The following is a 17,508-nucleotide window of genomic DNA, read 5'->3' on the forward strand; positions in this document are numbered from 1 at the left end:
CAGGCCATTCTATGATTCTATGATTTTGTCAGGAAGCTTCTCAGTAAATTAAGACCAAAATCAGAAAATAATAATAATAATAATAATAATAATAATAATAATAATAATAATAAAGGTTAGTCCTGCATATTTTGAAATGATTTAACTTCTAATCTTATTACATGCAGTGATGTCCAGGCAGACGTGCTCAGCAGGGGCGGTGATGAGGGGTGCTGCTCAGTCACGCTGGGCAGGGATGGCTGCAGCGGGACGGGCAACAGCAGTGACTTCTGTTGTGACTTCAAACCCTTCTATTTATTTATTTATTGTGGATACAATAAATCGAGTGGCTTCATTCCTTATTGTTCCACACCGGGCATCTTGGAGCCTCACCTGCCCTCAAGTGTTCCCGTGCTGTACATATCCCCTCAGCCTCGCTCTTCGGAGGGGCTCACACCACAGACTCCTTCCTTCTCGCGTGGGAAAGGCGACACACATCCATCAGGGCCGCTACGGACGGAGAAAACAGGGCTGCCTCGCCTCCGGCCCTGCCACCGGGGAAAACCCGCCCGCCCGCGGCACCGCGAGGGGCGCCCGATCCGCGAGCCGTAGGATCGAGCTCCGCCGCGGCGATCGGCGGCGCCGCCCCTCCCCTCACATGACCGACGTCGACGCTCTTGCCGCGCCCGCCTGCCCCTCGGAAGAGCCCCTCGGCCGGCAGCATGGCACCGCCGCGCCGCACCGCCGGCCTCGCGCTGCTGCTGTTCCTCGGCGCCTGCGGTGAGCGGGGCGGGCGGCGTCGCGGAGTTGCGGAGTCGCGGAGTCGCGGCGTTGCGGGGTGGGCGCGCGCGGGCGGCGCGTGCCGCTGTCCCTGGGGCACGTGACGCGGCCGCGGGCGGCTGCCGAACTGCGGGCCGGCCGGGGATGGGCCCGGCGTGCGGGGCGGCCGGGGGGGAGCGCAGCCGGGGCGGCACGGCACGCGGGGGAGCGGGGCGGGAGGAGCGGCGCGGCGGAACCGGACCGTGCCGGGCGGTGCCTCCCCAGGTCGGAGCGGGGCGGGGATCCCGCTGCCCGCGTCCTCCAGAAGGGAAACGGCAGGTTGTGGGGCAAAAAAAAAAAAGAAAGAAAAAAGGAAAATAAGGAAGCTTTAATCGGGAGGCGGGCAGCTCTGTGTGTGACGCGGGAGGGGGGCATCACCCAGAAGGGTTGCGGCGCCGCCCGCCCCGCCGTGCGTTCGGCGGTTCTTCATCCGCTCCATCCCAGCGCCTGCCGCCGAACCGCCGACTCGGGCAGCTTCCCCCGGCCTTCCGCCTCGGTGAAAGCGGCGATGGCAGGGCGAGAAAAAAGCAAAACCAGCCCTTTATGTCCTGCGTGCGCGTCCCCAAGAAACGTATCGCCGAGCGGGCGTTGCGAAAAGCCGGGCTGCTTTGTGCCAATAACCTGCCGTGTGACCGCCGGCTTCGCCGCCGCCGGCGCTGTTACGCAAGCGCTGGGCCGGGCGCTGCTCCGTGCGGCGGGGCTTCGGGCCTCTGCTTTTCCATCTCTGTGCGATAAATGTGGCGGTTCAACAACCCGTTGCCGCGCTGTGCTCCGTGCCGGCTGCTCTCAGTCTTTGTCACCTTCTCCTGCGTGTGTTTTGGGTTATTCAGAGCAGACCAAGTGCTGCTCAGTGTGGGGAACGTGTGTTTTCTTAAGTCATTTCCTACTGGGGACAAAACGCACCAATATCTGCTTTTACAGTTGTGGTTACTTGCTGTCAGTATAGCTAAGTAGGTCAGGGTGTGCCTGGTCTGCCCTATGAACCTGCTTGGTGTGGCATTTCTCTTTGCTGTTGTGTCTAATAGCACCTATATTGAAATATCCCCTTTGGAGAAGTTATTTTCAAGCTGTTTTCTCTGTAAAGAGAACAGAATTTCAGAATACAGAATTTCACACCCCTTTACCCTTTTTCCTCAGGAAGGTGGAAGAGCTTTGCTTATGTAAAACAGCACTGAAAAGTTAAACAAATAAAAATCACAGCATTACAAAGCAAATTACTGAGGCATTAATATCAAAATCCTCTTTGGTTTATGCTCCTTTTGTGCCTCAGTGGAGTCATTCTGCGTGCCAGGCGACGTGACCTGCAGGTGTGTTTGTATGCAGGCACCATGGCTGGCCTGGCTGGGTTGCAGTGGTTGCCCAAAACTTTAGATTTCTCACGTTCTTTCTGAACTGAGAAGGGCTGGGATATAGGTGCAGTGTCAAATCCCTCCTTGAGTCAGAAGGGAAAGAGTTTTTAGCGTTGCTGGAACTCCAAAGTGACTCTTGGCAACGAGTTCTGGTGCTGTGTGGTGGCAGATTGCAGAGCTGTTATCTCTTGGTTGCACCATAGATCTGCGTGCAAACAGTAACCCTTCAGAGAGCCATGCTGCACCGTTGCTTTAACAACGTGCAGGTGCCTTGCCTGGGCATGAGATGTGCTGCTTGCGTCTGTTACCCTGCTTACTGAGGATCAGGAACAAAGGAACAAAAGTACAGATGTTACCGCGAGACTCAGAGCTTATTTAATAAGTCATTCCCTGAGCTGCTGGGGACAGGGTGCAGGTTTATGAGCCTCCTGTAAACAGAGTATGGCCCGGGTTACTGAATGGGATGCTTAAGTGACATTATTAGGTATTATGCTTGGTCAGGTGGGGTGATGTATTTGCTAGCATTGCTGAAGCTAGAGCTCCTTGAGGTTTACTGCTTCAAGTTTAGAATAAACCACATGAAAACCCTCATTGACTGCCTTGTCCGTAGTCTGAAGTGTTCTTACCACACAATAGTTACATTAGGGTTTGTTCTAGCACTGATAAATTAATGTGTGGTATTGAGCACAATTGCTTCAAAGTCAACGCAGTCAAGTTTCTCCCGGCTCTGCCTTGGATGCTTCTTACCGAAGGTGCTCCAAACAGCGTAAATGATGCAGGCTGCACTTGAATGCTGGTACAGCCAACTGTCTTGTGTGCTGAGCTTTGTGTTGCTGGTAGAAGGGAACTGTACTGGGCAGGGAAGAAGTCCTTAATGTCAAGGTAAAGTGTGATGCAGAGTGTGAATTCTGTGTGTTGAGGGGTGGAAGGCTTGAATGGCTATTGAAGAGAACTGTGCAATCACAGTTCCCATCGCTTTAAGGAAATGAGCCTGACAAACATCAACCTTACGTTAGTCAGGAATGATTCTTCTCGTATTTCAGTCCTGTCTGTTTTAGGGAACTGCTGCAAACTGGGAATGCTGAGCAAAACCAAATGAGAACCAGCTTTGGGGAAGTCTCTGTGCTGGGAGTCAGGCTGGGTTAAAAATCCAGCTGTGACAAGTTCTCTAAAGCCTTGCATGAAATTTAACACCCAGGTCCTTTGAGCCAGGAATTGTAGAAACGCAGTGAAAGCACACTGATCTTTCTTAGAGGTCAGCTGGAGTCGTGCCGTTGATGGAACAACATGGAGACTCTGGACGACAAGCACGACATTGTTCTGAATGCCGTGTTCATGCAGTTTGGTTTACTCAGTTTCAGTCAGCAGAAAGCTAATGCTCGTTTAATTTGTTGGCCTTGGTCAGGCAAGAAGGCTATAAATGATCCTCTCAGTATTTAGCACTGATAACTTCATGTTAACTTCCTAGTTTTAACATTTGTTAGGTATCTGGCTATCAGTTCCGTGTCTGACAAATAGAATCCAGTCTGAAATAATGTACTACTTCGTAATGAGTGTAAAGTCTATGTCTTAATAGCTAATAATTGTATCTTACAGGCTTTTTCCAGTCCTATGCAGTGGAAGTAGATGTAAAGGATGCCTCTAATGTTACATGCTTGTACGCACAATGGATGATGAAATTCTTGATAAAATATGAGACAAACAGTAGTGATTATGTAAGTATTTGGAGCTAACTTTTGCTGAGAACTGCGTTTAGTCTGGGATAAAACAATTTGATACATTTTGTATTTAGTTTATTGGTTTTCTTTATAGAGGCAATTATTAAGAGTGTTCCTAAACATCCTAAACATCATCCCCCCATAGATCCCCCTAGAAACCCCACAGAGACCCCAGAGAGCCCCACAGAGACCCAGCGTCCCGGTGCGGCCCAGCAGAGCCTTCAGCTGCCCCAGCGTGAACGGCCGCACCTGGGGGGCCAGGGGGCATCAGGGTTATGGGGGGGATGTGTGGGGGGAATGGGGGGATACGGGGGGGATGGGTGGTATAGAGGGGTATAGGGGGATGGGGGGGATATGGGGGCTATGGTTCTCAATTAATAATACGAGTATCCTACTGCACCTAATAGGCATGCTGGTCTAAGGTGGTGGGTTTCATTTATCAGTGTAGCAGCATTCTGAGGCTAAACGGTGAATGTTAGTTGTGCTTTGGTGTAGTGGAGTTTATCAGCCAAGTTAAACCTGCAATTTTGTTCTCAGACCTGATGTGGCTCCCTTGTGAGCTCGGTGTCAGGCAGGTTATTCTACAAAACGGTGGAAAAGCCTAAAATAATCTTACTGGTGTTGTGCAAGGTTCCATCTAACTCTAGCAGGTTTCTAAGGCTGCCATGGGGAAGAATGGTTATCTGAAAATAGTGCAAACTTTTTTCTTTTAGAAAAATGCAAGCTTGGATTTGACATCCGCTGTGACACACAATGGAAGCACTTGTGGCAGTGACACACAAGCTGCGCTTCTGGCAGTGCAGTTTGGAGATGGTCACTCTTGGAGTGTTAACTTCACAAAAAGCAACGAAACTTACCAGGCTGAGTTCATCACATTTACCTACAACACCAATGATACTGCTGTCTTTCCTGATGCTAGAAGACAAGGTAGCATTATCTCTTGTTCCTCACCTCGCTCGGCTTTTCCAAAGTTTGAAGTACTGAGAGTGTATCTGATGACTTCAGTGCAGAATGCTGCTCGTAGTACCTGTGTACTGGATAAGAGTGCAGACTAGTTAGGTTAACTAGTGCCTTAAGTTAGCTTGAGTAGTGCCCTTAGGTGGAACAGAAAGGGGAGGTTAACCGTTTGAACAGGTTTGATGGGGGGATGCTGCTAGCACGTAAGAGGGAAATATAAGACTGATTTCTGTTTGTTCACCTTCTGTGAAGGAAAACAAAAAGTGTTAGGGTTTCTGTGTATGCTTAGTTCTATCAATGTGGGTTTTTTCTTGAACAAAGACTTAGTGTTCTCCTTTCTAAAGACTTCACTGTGTCACATCAGGTCAGAACACATGGATAAAACATTGAAGAGAGGCTAGGACCGTTAGACTTAATTCCTGTTATTTCTTTGTCTTGTGAATTATAGAAAACGTAACACTACCTGTAAATGTTCCTGTGGTAAACAAGACATTAAAATATTTGTTTTTATTTGTAGGACCAGTTACAATTGCTGTAAAGGATGCTATGCATCCAATTCAACTGAATAATGTCTTTGTGTGTCACCATACTACCTCTTTTGAAGCAGAAAACGTAACACAGATTTTCTGGAATGTTACTATGCAGCCTTTTGTTCAGAATGGCACAATTGGTAAAAAAGGTGAGTGTTTCAAATTGTAAATGGGCTTTTTTTTATGGTGTCCTAGTGCAGGGGTGGAATCCAGTAATTAAAAAAAAATCCAACAGTTCTAAAATGTGCCATGTCAAACAATGCATATATGTGTGTGTGTATGTAACATCTTCAACCATGTCTTTTCTTGTTCCTGGAGGAAAAAAAAAAAAGATATCAATAGAGCACATCCAGTTGTGCAGTAAATTTCCCAGCAGTATTCTACTAAAGAGTGCACTTGAAGGTCTTAGGCACCCCAGACACTCCAGAAGTGTTGCTGCAAACTAGATCATTTGAGCATGGAGGTTTTTCAACTGCCATCTGTTTTCAGTGGAAAACTCACTACTCTTTCACTTAAATAATACAAAGCCTGCCTGATAGTTCTACTAGGCAGAGGAGACCAGCACAGCATCCTGCTACATACAGGACATTGTTTACTTAAATTGCAAAAGCAGTTTTGTAAGCATTAACGTTTACTTTTGTGGATGTGTTTTGCTTTAGTGTATTAGAGAAGTAGCATTGCTTGTGGTACGTGGGTTTAAAATGGTGAGTAACGTAGAATTTCTCAGAATAAATTGCAGCTTGGAGGACTGTGCCACAGTGCTGAGCTGGAGACTCTTCACTTGGTGATGAGCAGATGCCCATTGAGCTTAGATTTCAACTTAGAAATGGGTGTGTGTATTAAACTGACTTCTCAGCCATAAGCCTTAATAAAAACTTCATCACTGAAATGGTGGTTAAACCTTCTTTTCAGAGTCTAGGTGTCGTGCTGATACACCTACTGCTGTGCCTACTGTTCTGCCTACTGCTGCCAATGTAACTACTGCATCCACCACCATTTCACCTGCTCCAACCTCCGCTCCCAAACCTGCTGGGAATCCAGTCACAGGAAACTATTCTCTTAAAACTGGAAATAAAACTTGTCTTCTGGCTACTGTGGGGCTGCAGCTGAATGTTTCCCAAGACAAGGTGCCTCTCTTATGCTTTTCAAATTTTGGAATAGAATCATAGAATGGTTTGGGTTGAAAAGTACCTTAAAGCTCATCCAGTTCCAACTCTCCCCTGCCATGGACAGGGGCAGCTCCACCAGATCTGGCTGCCCAGGGCCCCAGCCAGACTGGCCTTGAATGCTTCCAGGGATGGTGCATTCAGTTTCTCTGGGCAACCTGTGCCTGTGCCTCTCCACCTTCATAGTAAAGAATTTCTTTGTATATAATCTGAATGAACTACTCTCTTAGTTTAAACCAGTTACCGTTTGTCTTATTGCTACACAACTTGGTCAGAAGTCTTTTCCCATCTTTCTTGTGTGCTTCTTTTAAGTATTGGAAGGCTGCAGTAAGGTTTCAGTCCTTCTTCTTTAGGCTAAACAACCCCAGATAGCTGAGCCCATCTTGGTCTCTCCAGTCCTCTGGTTGTTTTCATAGCCCTCTGGACTCAATCCAACAGGTCGTGTCCTTATTGTGCTGGAGGACCCCGATGTGCAGTGCAGTACTCCAGATAGAGTCTCACAAGAGTACTGCAGAGGGAAAGGATCACCTCCCTTGCCCTGCTGGCTGCGCTTTTGATGCAACACAGGATATACTTGGCCTTCTGGGCTGCAGCTGTGCATTACTGGCTCATTTAAAATTTGTCTGTACTGGTGTTTTAGATTGCCCTGACGTAGGTGCAGCACCTGTCTCTTGGCCGTGTTAAGAAGAGTAGAAAATTTGCTGTGGTTGTTTTTGTGTGTGTGAAATGTGAGTGCAGAGTGTTTGCTTGGTGCACTGCTGGCTGTCCAGAACTGCTTCCAAGTGTACAAGAACCTCTCTGACCCAAGGGTAATTCTGACACCTAGTTAGCTGCAAACCCTCACCTTGATCAAACCTAACTGGTTACTAGGAATAAATGTAAGATCCTTAAAGGACTGGAACTTTCTTAGGCTCTTGGGGCCTGCAGCTGCTGTCTTTTCCCACAGAGGGAGCCAAAGCTAAGCAGCTAGGTTTTCCTTTAGGCGCTTAAAGGAAAAATGCCCTGGCCTTTCTTTTTATGTATGTATCTTTATTAAGTGGAAGTGAAACTTCACAGGGTGGTTTGTCTCAGCATTACCAACATGTAAAGTAACTCAAGCAGCTTTGCTTAGGTAGTAGCTAGACTTGGTGCTTGTGCTGTCTTCTTTATTACATGCTCTTCCAGCTTAAGACTGCTGCTAATTGAAATAGTAGATTCATGATAGATGCAAGTTAGCTGAGCTCCTTTGACGTGGTGTGTGTGTATTTCAGACTCTCCTGATCAACATCGATCCGAAATCAACTCGTGCAGATGGGACATGTGGTAACACATCAGCTACTCTGAAATTGAATGATGGAAATAGGACATTAATTGACTTCATGTTTGTTGTTGTAAGTAACTTCTACTTTAAGTTTCTGCTTTAACAGCGTTGTGTGATGAGCATTCGTGGTAAAATCCTGCAACTCGCTGCTGATAGGCTGTTTTCATAAAGGAAGTGAGACTGACTGGGGCAAAAAGGTGTTTGGGATGAAGTTCTGGGAAATGTAGGACTGTGGTAAATGCACTAAACTTTGGAAATGTGTTATTAAAATTGAAAACGCAGAATGACACACTGACAGTTGGTTCTTGCTTGTTAAACAGAATGCAAGTGCAAGTGTACAAAAATTTTATCTGAAAGAGGTGAACGTTACACTACTCAACCATCAGAATGGTTCTGGTAAGTAATGCCTGCCTGTAAAGTGAATGTAAACTTCAGTTTCTACATTTCATCTTGTGCTTCTGATCAAAATACTGTTCATGCTTACTGTTACTTCCAACATGTAAGTCTTTTAGCTGATATGAACAAGAGTGACAAGCACAAATGATTGCAAGGGGTCGTTTGAAACAACAGTGCAGGGTTGTGCTGAGTGTGAATGAATGCATGTGAATGAAGCCTCTTCTTGATAAACATAAATTGTGAGGGCTTTCCTTACATTACAGTTCTCAGTCACATAAAATTGTGAGGTACAAAGTCAATTGAAGCTTTTTGTTTTTCCTAAGCAAGCTGTTTCTATGCTTGAAAATGATACAGTATTTTCCTGTCTCTTCTGCTCAACACTTCAAGAACTCAGGCATACATTTTTCTTCCAAATCAGAAACATATTTTTAAATTGTCACAGCTACTGCAATTAAAAGAGCACTGAAGTGCCTGCACTGCATCTTTGTAGGGATGAGTGAAGGGATGAGAAAAGCCTGCTGTCATATTGGTATGGAGGATAGGCTACTGCTAAGTACTGTAATATCCAACAGAAGCCAGGCAGTGAAATGAAGCAGATCAATCAAACTTAAGACTGTTTTGTACTTTAGAGTAGCCAAACCTGAAAAGCTGCTCCATCCAGATTAAGCTCCTCAGTCCTATGAATGCATTAGCATCTTTCCTGTATTTAAAGTAGGCATGGAAATTTCCTTTTTTTTTTTTTTTTTCTTTCCTTTGTTTAGTCATTTTAAGTGCAGATAACAACAACTTCAGCAAATGGGATGCTTCCCTTGGTAATTCTTACATGTGCCGTAAGGAGCAAACTCTTGAGATTAATGAAGGTCTTCAAGTGCATACTTTTAACCTATGGGTTCAACCATTCCTTGTGAAAGAAAACAAATTCTCAATAGGTAAGTTATTTTATTTTTGTACTGATTCTTGTATGTGCTTGTAAAATTCTTACTTGCTAAAAAGCACCAGAGCTGGCCATAAGCACTTTTGTTATTGTTTTATTTTGTTGAAGCTTTTGCCCCAGTGTATTTTTGTATGCATGAAATTAAACTTCTGAGGCCTACGTTCAAGGAAGGCTGTCAGCTTTATTCTCAATATGTTAAAAAACAAAAAAAAAAAAAACAAAAAAAAAAACAAAAACAGGTCTATTAAGCATTTCACTTCTCCTCTTGAGGGAGCTAGAGGAGCTGAAGAGGGTCTTAGCACTGCCTGACATCTTATCATATAGATTTTTGTAGCTTGAATATATAAGACAGTGGGAAAGAACTTGTATAAAAGTGAACTTCAACAACTTTTGGCAGTTCTTCAGACCTAAAAATGATGTGAACATTCCTAAGGAATAGCAATGCTGTGGAAAAAAGAACTAACAGCTTCTTCTGGAAGCACTCTTACAATATATGCAGGACCAAACAAACATTCTAAGGTGTTTGCTTCGTTATCCTAGTTGTGTCTGGAGAAAACTGGAAAGATTTGAATGAACTTCATTAATCTTTAGCATCTCTTGGTCCTTGTGTTTCATGACTTGCAGGTTAATCTGTAGACAGTCTGGGCATGGATTTTCAAGCTTGTTTTTTTCCTGGGGAGTGGTAAATTGACTCCCCAGATTGTGTGCAGGGTGACTGATCTTTATCATCATATGCTCTGAGGAGTTAGATGGCCGTTTTACCCGTGTTTCTATTTGCAGCTAGCACTCCTCCTCCTCACAGTTAATGGTTTCATCTCACTGTAACATGGCTCAGTTCTTGCTATGTTCTCAATACTAAATCCAGGCTACTTTATTTTTAATTAGTAAATGTACCAGGCTTAAGCATGAAGTAGATAAGCCTTGTCCTGTCTTAGCAGTAGAAGAATAGCTGCTCCCTTGTCCTGGACAGATTTTGTGCCCATGAATGCTCCCACACCAGGACAGCACCTTTAGCTTGTTAGATTGTTAAATGTACAGAATGATTATAATGTTTAACATATGCTAGAAATACCCATGGGAACTCTGTAGTTTGTTCTTTCTTAGTATAAACCTGTACAAATACTTGATTTTGTTCATCTTCGTGTTAAGGAAAATAGGTTTTTATACCACACTTGGCAAGTATTCTGTCCTTATTTATTCCTTGTTGCAACCTTTTTCTTATCTACAGCCCAGGAGTGTTCGCTGGATGATGACACCATTCTAGTTCCAATTGTAGTTGGTGCTGCACTTGCTGGCTTGATTGTCATTATAGTGATTGCTTACATAATTGGCAGAAGGAAAAGCTATGCTGGATATCAAACTTTGTGAATCAAAATGTAATCACTGCTCTGATTTCATCCTTAACGAAGCAAGTGCAAGTTCCGAAGTCCAAACAAGCCCCAAAACTTAGACTAAATACTGGCCACAGCTAGTTGGAGTTGAGAAGCAGAGGGAGAATGTTTATCTCAGATGAAGCAGAACTACGTTTTTAGTTTTCCAGCTCCAAGAAGATGACGTGAGTCTCATACCTGTTCTGAAGATGGCAGATATCACTATTGATAAATGACCAGGCCAAGGATTTTATTTTGAGCAAAACCTTGAAAATGTTTAGGATTTACCTTTTCTTTTTATAAATTGCAGCCTGAAATGGAGCACGTTCCAAACTGATGTGCACTGGGCAAATCCCAGAATTGCATGGGATTTGTACTTGCTTCTCTCTCTGCATTCCTTAGTTGTCATATTTGTGGGTTAAGCTGGCAGCATTAGTCACCATGTTGACTCATGTAGTACTACCACGGATTGTATGATGCCCAGGAACAGCTTGGTTTTTCATAGTTGAACTTCAGGCTGGTGACTGAGTGATTTTTTTCAAGTGGCAGCAGTAACTTACTTAGCTTTGATGGAGTTTGAGTAGTTTACTCCTGCCCCAGTGGTTTTGGAGCCATCCCCGCACCGTGGCTGTACAAACCAGGTGGGTAACCCATCCCTGCCAGGTCTCCAAATGCTTTTCAAAAAAAGTGGTTTGTTTTTTTCCTTTTTTTTTTTTTTAAATGAATTGTTAGGCATGAATTCTTCATCGTGGCATTCCCCCAAAATACTCAACTGAGGCAGAATTCTGCTAAATTCATGCAGGTTTTTTACTGGCATCAATTTAAAGGGAATAACCGTTCTAAATAGTCCAGAACTTCAAAGTGCACTTAACTTTATACTTTGCACAGAGCTGGTCTATCTTATCCTATTGCTTTGAATGACCATTGTAACTTCAAGGATGCTTTCGTTCAATGAGCCAGTATCTGTTGCTGCAACTTGAGCTGTCTTTAAGTCTTCATCTGGAATGGTTCTCTGCTAATTGAAATCCACATTATAACATATGTCTGCCCTTGACATTCTCAGTGTTTAATGTGCTTTATGTTTGACTGTGTGCTGTGTACCTTTTATTAATGTTAAGAATGCAAAAGCCAAACAAGTCTGAGATGGACCCACTGCGCCTATTTTTCCTGCTGTGTGGAAAGGCTGACTAGCTTAAACATACAGTGCAGATGGACTGTCCTTAAGCTGCAGCTCTGTAGAGAATAACCCTTGCTGCACAACCTTTTTCTGTCCTCTTTGTGCTGTAACAGTTTTTATTGCATGGAAGAAAAAAAAAAAGAAAACTTTTCCAAACCATGTGTGACTTTTTACTTATGTCATAACACAAGCTGCTTAAGCTGGTCATTTAACAATCATAGTTGTCTTCTTTAGGATGAGTTTAGCCTGCAACAAAGCTGGTTTTGTGTTTTATTAGTGTTTTCTAGGGTTATTGAGATGTCTGTGGCATGTTTGTATACAAACCACTTCTTTCAGTAACATTTTTTGGGTGAAAGCTTTCATCTTACCACTAGCTAGGGAAGCAAGAATGAGTGGATAAAGCTTGCTATAGCTTGTAGCCTACAGCTTGGATTTTGCATCAGTTACTGAAAATCATTTTAATGAAAGTGGGGAACGACTATAAGTTGAATCTCAAAACAGACTTCAAGACTTTTTAATTAAAAAAATGTCAACTAGTGGCTCTAATTATTTTCTGCATTTAAGGATATATTAATATGAAGTTCATGTAGATTTTTTTTTAGCATTTTACTGACTGATATTCAGCATCACCAGATAAATGTACGCTTGTGTTGAGGAGTGGTCACCACAGTCCTCATCTGAGCGCGTGAGCTTTCGAGCTGTGTTTGGTTTTAAGTGATGAAGTGGAAGATGGGAGTGCTTTGCACTAAAAATTCAGCAAAACTAAATGCCTCCTTGCAAAAACCTGGAAGCTGATCTTCATCTGCAAGTGTGTTGGCGCCGAGATGAAAGTCCTCCTACGCCGCTGTGCAGTTACCTGGTTCTAAAACATCTCAGTTTCACCTGACTGCCTGTTATAAAGCCACCAGATTTCCTGTCTGTGTTGCTCCATAGGGAATTGTCAACCTGCTCAACCTGTGCTCTAAATAATAAAGATTGTTCTGTTTCTTAAGGAAACTTGTTCATACTTTTTAACCGATTGGAAAGCAGACATCTTGTATTATCTTTTCTATAAGAAAATAAATGAGTAAGGCCAACTTCAGTCAGTCTATATCTGAGCTTCTGTTGTGTAACTTGTGAAGGCACTCCTCACAGAGTCCTTGGTTGCCTGTGTCCTAATGTTTTGCTTTCCAGCACATTCTGAAGTGTGCTTGGGTGCAATCATCTAACAGAAGACAACTTGAGAACTAATTGAAACTCTGCAAGCCTGGTTCATCGTTAGAAATTTGCCTGTAAACTATTTTGGGAATTGCAGCTCCTTCCAGACAAGATACCTTTCTGATGTGATTTTTGCTAGCCCTCTTAAGCTGATGTACAGCTGTGAAAAGTTCAGCTTTTCTTTTTGCAGTCATCCTGGGAAACAAATCCCTGCATTTAGTGAAAGTAGGGAAGCACTGGGGCCTTCTGGGAGCTGACTAGCAGCTTCATCCTCCAAGGGAGAAGCAGTGTGATCCTGGCTGTGCTGCCAGTTCTTCTGGTAGCAGTACTACACAGTGCTTTGTTTTTCCTGCAGCAAGAGACATTGGTCTTCCCTTTACCATTATCTGTATTTTGAACTCTGTGGTGATGAGACAGAAGGAACAGGTGCCATCTAATGCTGTACCCTCCCTGCTCCATTCTAGTCTGCATATAGCATCATTAAATTATACCTACCTTCTTGTTTGCTAGCCAAAGAAAAAATAAAATTATTGTCTTTCTGAAATGTAAGCTGAGGTCAGCTGAAGCTTTTAAATATGAAGGATAATAGATATTTCAACAAAAATCATAACAGCTTGCATTCTTAAGACATGAATCCAGTGGGACTGCAGGTATCAAGCTGCCATCAGCTCGTTGGTGTGTGCCAGGCTGGATGAGTCTATGACTAAACTTGAAAGAAGCAGCAGAGCAGAAGTTACTGTTGTCCTACAGTAAGCATAAGGACTTGTAACTTTAAATCTAGGTTTTTAGTGCCTACACAAGGGAAGCCTGCACATCGTGGTGTAGTAGGGATATGCAATAGCAGTAAATGTGCAGTAATATACAGATACCAGCAAGGGAGGTGATAGAATTGGCAGTCTGTTAGCATGATGCTCCGGAAGGGGGGCTGTTGCTGCTGTACTCTGGGGAGAGGGAGGAGGACAAGGGAAAGATGAGTGTTTTAATGTCCTGGTGGGGCGAGGATAACTGCTCTAAATGAGTGGAGCATGATCTTGGTATTAAGCATATTAAAATGCATTTCTTTTTCAAACTTGCCCTTTTTCTATTTAGCTGAAGACTGCAGCCCAGAGGTGGACTACTTCATTGTGCCTATAGCAGTAGGAGCAGCTCTGGGAGGACTAGTTGTCCTAGTAATTATGGCTTACTTTTTGGGCCACAAGAAACACCATAATACTGGATATGAGCAGTTTTAAAAGGGGAAAGTTTTTTACTTGCTTGAAGTAAATTACTAAATCTGAACTCAAAAGACTCGGAGCAGCAGCTCTGCCCAGTCAGACCACTAAGCCAGCACATGGCCAAGGACTGATGGAATTCATTGCTGCAGTTCCTATTTTTTCCTTTACAAATAGCACAGAGCGTATCCTGGTTCGTAATCAACTGATGAACTGAGTGTTTTTTTCTCTAAAATGCTACACATCAGATCTCAGAATTGTGAAGGCATGCAGTGGCATTATATGAATAAACGTGGTGGTGTTCTGGACCGCGGAGGCGGTGTTTGATGTGTGCTTGTGGATGTGCAGCATTAATGCAGATCATCTGTCATACACTGCGGTTTGTTTCGATTGTTACTGACTGTGCCTTATATACAGTTTACTAAATGTTGTAACTGTGCTCTAAGATACCAAGATTTCTGGTCTTTTAGCTTAAAGATGCCATGGCAGTAGTTCTCGTGGATTTTTTCAGCCGGTGAATGAATGCCTCCTTTTAAAAAGTAAAATCTTACTGTGGTTCTCTTTATGGAATACCTTAAACCAATCGGGGGGGGGGGGCGGAGGGGAAGACTATTAGTTGCTTCTGGTGATTGTAATTAAGAGGGAAGATGACTTTTCATATCATGCCCAAAAATCTTGGTAGCCAAAATTTCTGATTATTTTGAACGTCTGTTCAATGAAATGGCTAAAACAGCCCCATTCATACGGCCTGAGCACGGAGTCTGCTCATGGTGATGTGCAGTTGTCCAGGTGTGTCTCTGCAGATGCTTCTCTGAAGCTTCTAATGCTTGTGCTGTGGCAACACGTGGATACGTGTGAGCCAACAGAAGTGGCAAACTTATGAGAGCTGAAAGATGGGATGTTCCTGGTATCAAACATTAAACCCTTTTTGTACCACCAGTTAGTGTCCTGCAACAGTGCTGTATTGTAATACGTGTTAAAGCAATTGATTTCCTTTTAAGAAGAGAAAAAGGGAATTTCTTTGCTGTCTGCTGGGTACCTTTCATCCCTAGCAAATTCTTTTGTAGTAACACCCATTATCCGGCATGTAGTAATTAAACTGCGTCTGTTGATCTCCAGTGATCCACAGTGTCTGAACACAGCACAATTGAAGCTTCTCTTTCGAGGTACTTCAGTCCTTTTTTCAGCAGTCGGAATGACTTCACTTAGCTTGTGGTGGAAGTTACACATTCTGTGCCTTTTTCCCCACTTTGGAGCATTGCTCAGATTGGCAGTAGGTGCCTTCAGCTTTGCCCAGCTCAGTGTTCTTAGATGCTGAGTTTCCGTGTGTCTTGCTTACCTACCTCCAAACAAAAGGCCTTACACAGCCTTTCTTGGAAAGTTGCTGTGCTGGACTGCAAACTTCCCATCACCAAGGCTGATTCAGATGCTCAGATAGCTTAAATACTCACTTAACAGCCAATAACTTTGGGCAAAGTGTGATGCTTACTCTGCTCTAATATAAACTCAAGCAAAAAAAAAACAAAAAAAAAAAAAAAAATCAGAAAATCTGCTGCAAAAGCAGAAAGCCAAGCATCCTTGCCACCCTTGCAGTGCTGGGGCAGCGTGCGGACACGGTGTCTCACCTTATGGAGCGTTTCCTCTTGGCACCGTGCACGCAGGGCTCTGCTCTGTCTTGACATGGCTGCAGAGCGCTAAGCCCTGCTTCTGTGCCTGCTCACAGTGCTCCATGGAGCTTGGAATGAGTTCCCACTGTTGGTCACTAAAAGTTGCTCTCAGTGTTTGCGTCACTCAGGAGTTTATGGCATCCTTTCCAACTGGTGTATTGAAAGCACTGTAGCATTGCAGCTGTCTCCTCTTTGTTCTCTTCTGTTGGTTTCATTCCGGCCCGCGTCACTCTGCTGACATCGATAACACCTTTCTTGTATTTGTATGCAAAATAAATAAACTTACCCACCCACAAAGATTGTCCCTTGGTGTTTTCCATTCCATGCTTTCATTACGTGTCCCTGGGCTGTCCTTTGGATTCCTCAGGACTTGGTTTGATTCCTATTAGCCGTCTGCATGTCCGAAGCCTTGAGAAATGGTGGTGACTGGGGGGTTTGGGGAATCTCTTGGAAAGGCAGTGCTGTACCAGCCCGTGTTTTATGTCACTTTATTGCTGTTAACTGAGTTGTGAGTGGCCAACGTGCTCAGCCCTCTGCCTTGTCCATACATCCCTCATGCATCCGTAAGTGCTGCAAAGCGAGATGAAAGGTAGTGCAGAAATTGCAAGAAGAGTTTTGCCAGTGCAAATGACGTGTAGTATGTGTTGAAAGAATCTGCTCAATACTGATTTTACTTCAAATGTATTATATATGTAATACAATGTTCTCAGAAATGTTGTGTCTTTGCTCCTTGCTTTACTTGGTTTCTGATGCTCGGTTTCCTTTACTAATTTGTTCTCACTTCCCTTTTTGTTCTTTGTTTCTGTTTTTTTTTTGTTCTTTCTGCAGCTGAAGAATGCTTTGCTGATTCTGACCTCAACTTTCTTATTCCAATCGCAGTTGGCATGGCACTTGGCTTCCTTATCATTCTTGTCTTTATATCTTACATCATCGGAAGAAGAAAAAGTCGTACTGGCTATCAGTCTGTATAATTTCTTAATTATTTCTCTGCTGCCGCCCCTGTGCTCTTCTCCTCACCTGTCCCTTTAAAAACAAACAAAACGTTCTTAGGTTTTTTTATTCAAAATTAAAAAACACATCACAACAAAATAATACAGCATGAGATGAATTGGAAATTTACTTGAAGCTGCTGTGTGGTTTTTGGAGAAAGTGTTCTGAGGACCATGGAAGTGAGCGGGGTTACGTGTGTCCACGTGAGAGATGTGATTGACTACAGATGACACTGAGACCTTCCTTTTGTTGTTCAGTCCTTTTATATGAGAAAATTTCTAGTTGTGTACAGCTATCAGATATTGATAAAAATCACATGATAAATGCTGCACTGGTGTGGGAAAATGAAAACAAAGCTCATGGTGCTTCTGTCTGGAACCTGGCTTGTGGCTGTTTGTCTTCTTTCATCGTTTAGCAGCTTGTTCCTGTGAACCGGTCTGAATTCCCTCCTTCTGAATGTAAAGAGAGTACCTCACTAATAAATCAACCTACTATGAGGAGAACGTTTACTCTTCTAGTAAATTCATGTGTTAAAGATGAGCATGGAGAGGCTGACTGCTAGTGTGTTTGCAATTGCTTTGCACTAGCATGCCTGTAACTCCCCTGTAAGATGAGACTCAGTCCTGGAGAGTTCTCACTGCTCAGGAAAGCCAGCGGTCCACCAAAGCTCACATTTTGTGTTGCTTTCTTTGGCCTTCTTCGCCTTTTCGTTCTGAATTCAATTGTGGAATGAGGATGGGAGGGTGGA

The 17,508-nt window shown here is 43.7% G+C and overlaps 1 protein-coding gene across 1 annotated transcript; it reads left to right on the top strand.

Annotated features, from left to right (window-relative positions):
- Nucleotides 1-655: 655 nt before the first annotated feature.
- On the top strand, nt 656-16,067 carry LAMP2 (lysosomal associated membrane protein 2). The gene is made up of 9 exons (XM_042876397.1): nt 656-759; nt 3,744-3,862; nt 4,579-4,792; nt 5,340-5,501; nt 6,265-6,479; nt 7,769-7,888; nt 8,139-8,214; nt 8,976-9,143; nt 10,377-16,067. Exons 1-9 carry the CDS (start codon nt 702-704, stop codon nt 10,514-10,516), a joined length of 1,272 nt encoding a protein of 423 aa, XP_042732331.1. The 5' UTR covers nt 656-701; the 3' UTR covers nt 10,517-16,067.
- The last annotated feature ends 1,441 nt before the right edge of the window (nt 16,068-17,508 follow it).

The sequence above is a fragment of the Lagopus leucura genome, unplaced genomic scaffold, assembly GCF_019238085.1.
Source record: "Lagopus leucura isolate 7727_CA_CO unplaced genomic scaffold, USGS_WTPT01 Super-Scaffold_100016, whole genome shotgun sequence".
NCBI classification, from domain to species: domain Eukaryota; kingdom Metazoa; phylum Chordata; class Aves; order Galliformes; family Phasianidae; genus Lagopus; species Lagopus leucura.

Bases quoted from the DNA above. Each gene is read 5' to 3' on its own strand.
- LAMP2 (XM_042876397.1), top strand. From the start codon at position 702: ATGGCACCGCCGCGCCGCACCGCCGGCCTCGCGCTGCTGCTGTTCCTC. The intron at 3,863-4,578 runs GTAAGTATTTGG...TTTTTCTTTTAG, and splicing joins AGACAAACAGTAGTGATTAT to AAAAATGCAAGCTTGGATTT. The intron at 4,793-5,339 runs GTAGCATTATCT...TTTTATTTGTAG, and splicing joins TCCTGATGCTAGAAGACAAG to GACCAGTTACAATTGCTGTA.